The following is a 10245-nucleotide window of genomic DNA, read 5'->3' on the forward strand; positions in this document are numbered from 1 at the left end:
CGCCCACCCAACCATGGTTCCATTGTCCCCTTTACTGTTTGGAACCCCATATACCCATATACTTCACCACTACCACATCACCTCCGACTAGGGATGCCAGACGTGCTCTTTTAAAGAGCACATGTGCTCTTTTTTACAAAACGTGCTCTTAAAACAAGGTAGGTTAAAAGAGCACGCAAAAGTGCTCTATTTTTAGTTAAGTACTCTTATTGTGCTCTTTTTATGCATCACAACAAATATTACTCCAACGCGATTCAATAAATGGTAAAAGTAAAGGAAATATACGTAAATGTCACACTACGAGATTTTCCTACGCCGTTATTTTCTAATTCAATAGTGTTTTACTTTATATATCAGAGTCGAAGCAGAGCACGTTGATGTTGCTTCTTCATTTTGTACTCTGTTCTAAATGTAAACAAACTTCTTTCAATAACATTTTTCACAAAAACACCAAAAAATTACTTACAAAGTATTGTGCGAAAATTAGCTTGAGTTGAAAGTGGGTTATTTTATGTTTATATTATGAAACTTTTTGTTATGTTTAAGTGAATTATATTTCAATAAATTGGAATTAAATGTTTTTATTTTATTTGAAAAAGTGTGCTCTTTTTATACCCTCCACCATAGGATGGGGGTATATTAACTTTGTCATTCCGTTTGTAACACATCGAAATATTGCTCTAAGACCCCATAAGGTATATATATTCTGGGTCGTGGTGAAATTCTGAGTCGATCTGAGCATGTCCGTCCGTCCGTCTGTTGAAATCACGCTAACTTCCGAACGAAACAAGCTATCGATTTGAAACTTGGCACAAGTAGTTGTTATTGATGTAGGTCGGATGGTATTGCAAATGGGCCACATCGGTCCACTTTTACGTATAGCCCCCATACAAACGGACCCCTCAAATTTGGCTTGCGATTGCTCTAAGAGGAGCAAATTTTTTTTTTTTAGTAATTTGAGGTGTGTGTGTGCATGTAGCTATGTATATATATATATATATATATATATATATATATATATATATATATATATATATATATATATATATATATATATATATATATATATATATATATATTTTTTTTTTTTTTTTTAGTAATTTGAGGTGTGTGTGTGCATGTAGCTATGGATGTTATGTTGTGGTATTACGGAGAATAATCTTTTTGGCTTAACTTTTCTCTTTCTTAACTTTTTTTTTCTTCTAGCGCCTTGAAGAAACATTTGCTAAGCAAATGGAAGAGATGGAGACTTTATATGGAGGGGCCCTCATTGTGCCTGTTCCTTCAGATACTTTGCAACGAGATCATTTCACAGGGTCCACGAGAAGCAGTCTATCGTCATTTTCCGAAGGCTAAGGTTTGAGCAGCCTAGCTAACATTTATACTTTTCCTCCATACAATACCAATAATAACAACTTATGGAGATATATCAGCATATGTTTATGAAAATAGTCTGTCGAACAGAAATATCGTTATCTATTGATTTATATGAAAAACAAAACAACAAAAACAAAATTGATTCACATGTATTCAATATTATTGGTATTCTAAAATTTCAAATATTATGTTTTAGATGTATGTGTATTTGTGTAACGCAGTCTATTATATATATTATATATAGCACATATTATATTTATATTAAAATATAAAATAAAAGTATAGACCGAACTATTGTAAATAATTATAATAAAAAAGTAACAAAGCCCTATAAAATGGAAAAAAGTTGATGTGTCGATTCTGTTTTCTATATATATGCTAACCTAACCTAGGATATATCAAACTGTAATGAAATCGGAGTAGAGAAGCAAATGTAACTCTCTAGCATTGTGTAATAGCTTTATCCCATGATAATCATTCAGTTTTTGCCACCTACAAAATCTGCTAAACACAGCAGTCGTTTTCTGCTGTTATATTTTTGTTATTCATAGTCTAGCAACCCATGTAAAAATTGAGAGATCTTCATGTCTAATAGTATCAAAGTCTATTTAATTATAACTGTTCAGATATGATTGCAGATATATGTAAATAGATTTATAGAGATATATTATATATAGTATGGACTGAATAGTGAGCCTGAATCACATTAATATCTTTCAAATCGGAATGAATACAATACTACATATTATTAAAATATTGCCGATAAAATCCTAGGTTAGGTTAGGTTAAAGTGGCAGCCCGATTAAATTTCAGGCTCACTTAGACTATTCAGTCCATTGTGCTACCACATTTAACTAAAAGTACTTATTACATATGGGCACTTCTAGTTTTAACCACTGAACCTTCTCTTTTATTTCTTTTGTTGAACCAACCAGATTGTTCCAAAAACATTAACAGACTGCTTAAGTTAACGTTTTCCAGGTCCGCCAGTAATCTAAAGCTATATGCCCCTAAAATTTGCTTACGCCTTATACAAAATGCAGGACACTCACACAAGAGGTGTTTAATTGATTCCTTTTCCTCCGCATCAGGACAGCTCATACAATAGTCATTATACTTCGCACCAATAGTATTTGCAAATTCGCCTATCAGGCAGCGACCCGTTATATCAGATATCAGAAGTGATATCTGACGTCTTGAGAACACTAGCATATCTAGTGTGCGGTTCAAGTTTAAATGGGGCCATATTTGCTTGGTGTCGTTACAACCCTTGCAATTCTCCCATCGAACATTTGCCATCATGACGGCCTTCTCACGCAGTAAGAGCTTGCAGGTTGCCAGAGACATACCAACTGATTCTAGTTCCCCTGGAATATGTAAGGTAGTTCCTAGCCTTGCTAACTCATCTGCTTGACAGTTCCCCTGTATGTTCTTATATACAGGCACCCATATTAGGTGAATATTGTACTGCTCAGCCATCTCGTTGAGAGATTTGCGGCAGTCGATGGCCGTTTTCGAGTAAAGGAACACAGAGTCTAAGGATTTTATTGCAGGTTGACTGTCCGAGTGTAAATTAATGCCAAAAATTTTTGGAACATTACTTCTCAGCCAATTCGCCACCTCTTTTATTGCTAATATTTTAGCCTGAAAACCACTACAGTGATTAGGTAATCTTTTCGCTATTCGAAGTTCCAGATCTTTAGAATATACTCCGAAATCCACTTGTCCATCCAATTTGGAGCCATCAGTGCAGAAATCTATATATCTTTTATTCCCCGGGGTCTGTGTACACCACGCCTCACTGTTGGGAATTAGAGTTTCAAACTTTTTGTCAAAAAGTGGTGTCGCCAGAGTGTAATCCACTATGTTAGGCACATCTGGCATGTTTTTGAGGACCGAACTGTGTACGGCCACAGTTTTTTCCGACCACAGCGATAGCTCGCGCAATCGCACAGCCGTTGTTGTAGCTTACTGTTTGGCAAAAATTTCTAAAGGCAATAGATGCAGCATGACATTAAGGGAATCTGTTCCTGTCTTACTGAATGCGCCTGAGATACACAAGCACGCCATACGCTGAACTTTGTCTAAACTTGTCGGCTGGTGAAGTGCGCCCACCAGACTACAACACCATATACCATTATAGGTCTAACCACCATGTATAGCCAATGCACAAATTTTGGTTTTAGTCCCCAATTTCTTCCTTTTGCACGAGTACAAAGCTACCGTTGCCTTCCTCGCCCTTTCTTCAATAATATGCTTAAAGTTCAGCTTCCTGTCCAAAATAAGGCCAAGGTATTTTGCACACTCACCAAAGGGAATTTCAATACCCCCTAAGGAAATGGGCCTAACCGTGGGAGTTTTGCGATCTTTGCAGTACATGACTAGTTCTGTCTTTGCAGGATTTATCCCAAGACCATTGTCTTTCGCCCATTTCTCAGTCATACGGAGGGCCCTCTGAATAATATCTATGATTGTATATGGGAATTTTCCCCTGACTGCTAGAGTCATATCATCTGCGTATGCCACCACTTTTATCCTTTCTTTTTCTAGGGTAACCAGAAGGTTCTTTATAGCAACATTCCAAAGAAGAGGTGATAGAACTCCTCCTTGGGGAGTGCCTCTGTTCACATACCTTTTTATGTTTGCTTGTCCTAGTGTGGCTGAAATACGTCTCCTCATTAGCAGTTCGTCTAGCAGCCTAAGTATACCTGTATCAACATTCAGAGTTGCCAGTCCATTTAATATCTAGCTCGGATGGACGTTAATGCCCCCTCGATGTCTAGAAACGCCACGATTGTGTATTCATTGACAGATAGTGAGCTTTCGATAAAGCTGTGTTTGATTAATAACCAAACAAGATGAGTATACTTTTCATACTAATTTATTTACAAAAATATTCTTCCTTATATACTCTTACAAACTAAACTGCCTGTGCATTAGACCAACTGATCGTCGCACACAGCTATCTCTTATCTATTTTGTTACATTAAGATACCACACACATGTGCTCTTATCAGCTAGTACAACGATTTTATGGCGATCCTAAGTAAACAAATGCGTCTCTAATCTCTATCTAATGATAGGGACCAATTCTAAGATATTTCTATTGTCGGCGATATCGCATTCATGTTCAAAAGATATTTATTTTGAACAAGCTGACTAGTTCATGCAAAGTGGTCTCAGTAGACCTGCCCTTCGAGTATGCATGCTGTCGTTTCGAGAGCTAACTTGAATCGACGCTAGTTCTAAGAAAATGTCTATCATCCTCTCCAGAGTCTTAAGTTGGAATGAGGATAAGCTGATTGGACGGAAATCCTTCGCCCTCGAGTGAGAGCCTTTTCCTGCTTTAGGTATGAAAACGACTTTTGTTTCCCTCCAATTTTCTGGAATATATGCCAAGTTTATACATCCTTTATATATCACCGTCAACCAAGGAATAATTCTGTCAGTCACTGCTTGTAACTCCGCCGGAGTAATTTCATCAGGTCTGGGGGATTTGAATGACCCAAAGTTATTTAACGCCCATTTTATTCTAGATTCCCATACAAGTTCCTCGATAGGAAATGACCGCTGAGCAACTGTGGCACCGCCAGAACATGATTCGACCGTCTGATTTCCAGGAAAATGTGTGTCCAATAGTACCTCCAGCGTCTCCTCTCTGGACGTTGTCCAATTGCCCTCCGATGTTTTAATGAAACCTGGAGCGGAGTTAGTGGATACTAGTACCTTCCGTAGTCTGGAAGCCTCGGACGTATTCTCAATATTGCTGCAGTAAACATTCCAAGAGTTATTCTGAGCCTTTCTCAGTTCTCGCTTGTATCCTTTCAGATTCTTCTTGTAAGCGTCCCAATCATCAGGAGTTCTGGTGGACTTTGCTATGTTAAAGAGCTTCCTGGAGGATTTGCTCATATTACTTAATTCCGTAGACCACCATGGTGGTCGATTTTTTCCCCTTGGCTTCCCTCCAGGGCATGCACCTTTCAGTGAGATGTTGAAGGCCTTAGTAATCCTCTCCACTGCGTGTTCGATATCTTGCACAGTGTTCACATTTGTCTCTGGTATTTCCGGTATCATCATATTGAACGATTCCCTATACCTATTCCAATCAGCTTTCCTAACATTTGGCGGAAATATGGTCTTTGAAGTACGAACAGCCAATCTGAAACTGATGTAGCGATGATCTGAGAAGCTATGTTCCCTCAAAACTTGCCACTCAGATATCTTATCATTCAGTTCCGGAGAGGCCAATGTGACGTCCAAAACCTCTTGCCTGTTTTTGGCGACGAAGGTTGGTGCATCGCCCTTATTGCACACTACCAGGTTACTACGCAAAATAAACTCTATTAGCGACTTTCCCCTTGCATTAGTATCACTACTTCCCCAAATAGTATGATGTGCATTTGCATCGCATCCCATAATGAGTTTTGTCTTTGTTTTCAGTGACTCCTCAACTAAGGTCTTAACGGCACATGGAGGCATCTCCCTATCATGTCCCATGTAGACCGAAGATACCCAGTATTTGCATTTATCTCTAGACTGGCTACGACAGTGTCTGCATTGCTTAATGAAGGAAGCAGAAACAAATTTAGTTCGTTCTTAGCAATTATACATGCTCGATTTTTATCTTTACCGGTATTATGCAAAAGTTTGAAACCCGGAGTGCTTAATTCACAGATCTTATTCTTATATATATATATGTATGGTTCTTGAATAAGAACTATATCTATATCTCCTTTCATTAGGAGAACTTTTAAGGCAGCACAAGCGGCCTTACAATGGTGAAGATTTATCTGGAGGAACCGTAGAACCATCCAAATTTTCAACCACCGTCACATCAGCCGCTTCAATTTAGTCATCAAGGGCTTCCTCTTCACAGATCTCGTTGACTCTCGCAACAATCGGCGGTTCAGTTTTGGTGATGTTTGAGCCTGTAACAGAGGAACTTCCCGCATACGATGTTCGTCAATGTCTGCAGCTTTTATGTCTCCTTCGGCTTCGCACGATTTTTATTCTTCTGACTCTACCGGAGGCTTGTTCGTTTCGGAATCATTTGGCTGATAACTTTTGTATACCTTCATATGGATATCCTGAAAGCCATAACTTAGAAGTCCTTGGGTCTGGGCTAGAAGTGGCAGCGACTCAATGTTCAATATAAACACCGCATGTCGTCTTGGTCCATCCACCTCATCCAAACGACCAACCTTCCAATCGGCGGTTGGAAGATCTGGGTTACATTCCTATCCTATAAAACCCTAAATCCATTCTAGAAAAATTGAAAATTTTTAAAAAATATTTGAGGTCACACCTCAATAAGTGATGTAAATTCAGTGCTGTCCAAATGTTGGATATCCGTTCAATTTTGAACCACAAAGTCACTTTTGACTTTTATATTTATATCATATCTAATTATATACGAGGGCTGTTCGGAAACTTCTTAGCCTATCAATGAAAGATAATAGTTAGTTTTTCAAAAATATTTTTATTTTTTCAATATAATCTCCTGAAACTTCAATACACTTAGTCCAACGCTTTTCTGGCAATTCCATCCCTTGATTAAAATAATTTTCCTCAAGGTCTTCAAAATAGTGGTTTACAACTGTAATTGCATCTTCATTTGAGGTAAAACGATTGCCAGAAAGGAATTTTTTTAGATTTGGGAACAAGTAAAAGTCACTGGTAGCTAAATCAGGAGAATAAGGTGGGTGGTCAAGCAACTCGTACTTTAATTCGTTGATTTTAGCCATTGTTAAAACACTCTTGTGCGCTGGTGCGTTGTCTTGATGAAAAATTATTTTTTTGTGTTGTAAGCCAGGACGTTTTTCACGAATTTGTACATTTAATTGATTCAAAAGGTCGCAATAGTACTTTGAATTTATTGTTTTACCCTTTTGCAGATAGTCAATCAATAAAATACCTTTGAAGTCCCAAAAACCCGTTGCCATAACCTTACCAGCCGATTGAATTGTTTTTGCCTTCTTTGGGGCACTTCCTCCAGCTTCAGTCCATTGTTTGGATTGTTCTTTTGTCTCTGGAGTATAGTGGTGGATCCATGTCTCATCAACAGTTATGAAACGACTCTTAAAATCCATTTTATTTCGCTTAAAACGATCCAACCAAGCTTGAGAAATATTCATTCTCATGCGTTTTTGATCGACTGTTAAGAAATGCGGCACCCATCTTGCAGAAATCTTTTTCATCTGTAGTTCTTCATGCAAAATTAAATGGACTCGATCATTTGAGAAGCCCATGATATTAGCAATTTCACGCACTTTTATTCGTCGATCATTTAATACCATATCATGCAATTTGGCTACAATTTCTGTTGTTGTTGCTGTTTTTGGGCGTCCACTACGTGGTTCATCTTCAATGCTTGTACGACCACGTTTAAATTCAACAACCCAATTTTTTACTGTTGTATATGAAGGACCACTTTCACCTAACACATTCAACATATATTAACAGGTTGGCTAATAAGTCCCCGGTCTGACACATAGATGGCGTCGCTAGTATTAAATGCATATTATTTTTATATAGTACCAACCTTCAAATGATTCGTGTCAAAATGACGTCTGTAAGTTAATTAGTTTGTGAGATAGAGCGTCTTTTGCGAAGCAACTTTTGTTATTGTAAAAAAATGTAAAAAAAGGAATTTCGTGTTTTGATAAAATACTGTTTTCTGAAGGGGGAAAAAAAAGGTTAAAGCAAAAACTTGGCTTGATAATGAGTTTCCGGACTCTGCCCCAGGGAAATCAACAATAATTGGTATGCAAAATTCAAGCGTGGTGAAATGAGCATGGAGGACGGTGAACGGCCCCATATGAAGAAGAAAAAAAGTGTTGTTCCACCAAGACAACGCACCGTGCCACAAGTCATTCATAAAATCATGAAAAATTCATGAATTGGGCTTCGAATTGCTTCCCCACCCACCGTATTCTCCAGATCTGGCCCCCAGCGACTTTTTCTTGTTCTCAGACCTCAAAAGGATGCTCGCAGGGAAAAAATTTGTCTGCAATGAAGAGATGATCGCCGAAACTGAGGCCTATTTTGAGGCAAAACCGAAGGAGTACTACCAAAATGGTATCAACAAATTGGAAGGTCGTTATAATCGTTCCCTTCAAGAGCGACTTGAAGGGAACTATGTTGAATAATAACAAGTATATACGGCCGTAAGTTCGGCCAGGCCGAATCTTATGTACTCTCTACCATGGATTGCGTAGACACTTCTACGAAAGACTGTCATCCACAATCGAATTACTTGGGTTGTGGTATCTTAAAACTTCTTAACATAATTTTCTAAATTTTGAGTTAGTCCATACTTGGTATATATTAGACAAAAAAGTTATGTATATGTAAGTCTACAATAATTTTTGTGTGATTGGGGATCGATTTATCTGAGGGCTATATATAACTAAAGACCGATATGGACCTAGTTAGACATGGTTGTTAACGGCCATATACTAGCACAATGTACCAAATTTCAACTGATTCGGATGAAATTTGCCCCTCCAAGAGGCTCCAAAACCAAATCTCGGGATCGGTTTATATGGGGGCTATATATGATTATGGACTGATATGGACCACTTTTGGCATGGTTGTTAAATATCATATACTACCACCACGTACCAAGAGGTCAAATCTGGGGATCGGTTTATATGGGGGCTATATATAATTATGGACTGATATGAACCAATTCCTGCATGGTTGTTGGATACCATATACTAACATCACGTACCAAATTTCAACCGAATCGGAAGAATTTTGCTCTTCCAAGGGGCTCCGGAGGTCAAATCTGGGGATAGGTTTATATGGGGCCTATATTTAATTATGGACCGATTTCGACCAATTTTTGCATGGGTGTTTGAGGCCATATATTAACACCACTTACCAAATTTCAACTGAATCAGATGAATTTTGACCTTCCAAGAGGCTCCGGAGGTCAAATCTGGTGATCGGTTTATATGGGGGCTATATATAATTATGGACCGATGCGGACCAATTTTTGCATAGTCATTAGAGACCATATACTAACACTATGTACCAAATTTTTGCATTGTTGTTAGAGACCATATACTAATAACTAATGTACCAAATTTCAGCCGAATCGGATGAAATTTGCTTCTCTTAGAGCAATCGCAAGCCAAATTTGAGGGGTCCGTTTGTATGGGGGCTATACGTAAAAGTGGACCGATATGGCCCATTTGCAATACCATCCGACCTACATCAATAACAGCTACTTGTGCCAAGTTTCAAGTCGATAGCTTGTTTCGTTCGGAAGTTAGAGTGATTTCAACAGACGGACGGACGGACGGACATGTTCAGATCGACTCAGAATTTCTTCACTACCCAGAATATATATACTTTATGGGGTCTTAGAGCAATATTTCGATGTGTTACAAACGGAATGACAAAGTTAATATACCCCCATCCTATGGTGGAGGGTATTAAAAACGAATTTTGACAAAAAAAAAACAAGTATATACGGCCGTAAGTTCGGCCAGGCCGAAGCTTATGTACCCTCCATCATGGATTGCGTAGAAACTTCATCTAAACACTGCCATCCACAATCGAATTACTTAAGTTGCGGTAACCTCCTAACACCATCTTCTAAATTGTATGTAAGTCCATACGTGGTATATATTAAATAAAAAAAAAAGATCGATCCAATACGTATATAATTCAGTTTGACAAAGTAGACATAAAATTTTGACAAAATTTTCTACAGAAATAAAATTTTCACAAAATTTTCTATAGAAATAAAAATTTTGACAAAATTTTCTATAGAAAGAAAATTTTGACAAAAATTTCTACAGAAATAAAATTTTAACAAAATTTTCTATAGAAATAAACTTTTGACAAAATTTTCTATAG

General features: G+C 37.7%; 1 protein-coding gene across 5 annotated transcripts in view; it reads left to right on the forward strand.

Moving 5' to 3' along the window:
* Slik (Sterile20-like kinase) overlaps positions 1 to 1668 on the forward strand; it is a 78912-nt gene extending 77244 nt beyond the window's left edge. For 4 of the 5 annotated variants that reach the window (XM_075310649.1, XM_075310647.1, XM_075310648.1 and 1 more), the window contains exon 12: positions 1207 to 1435. Coding sequence is in view for 1 of the 5 variants with exons in the window: in XM_075310651.1 (XP_075166766.1) it covers positions 1207 to 1356 (150 nt within the window). In the remaining 4 variants the exon portion in view is untranslated. Of the gene's footprint in view, positions 1 to 1206 lie in introns of all 5 variants that reach the window. The other variant, XM_075310651.1, reaches the window with a different exon arrangement.
* Positions 1669 to 10245: the final 8577 nt, after the last annotated feature.

Source organism: Haematobia irritans, chromosome 5, assembly GCF_050003625.1.
Source record: "Haematobia irritans isolate KBUSLIRL chromosome 5, ASM5000362v1, whole genome shotgun sequence".
In the NCBI taxonomy this organism is placed as follows: domain Eukaryota; kingdom Metazoa; phylum Arthropoda; class Insecta; order Diptera; family Muscidae; genus Haematobia; species Haematobia irritans.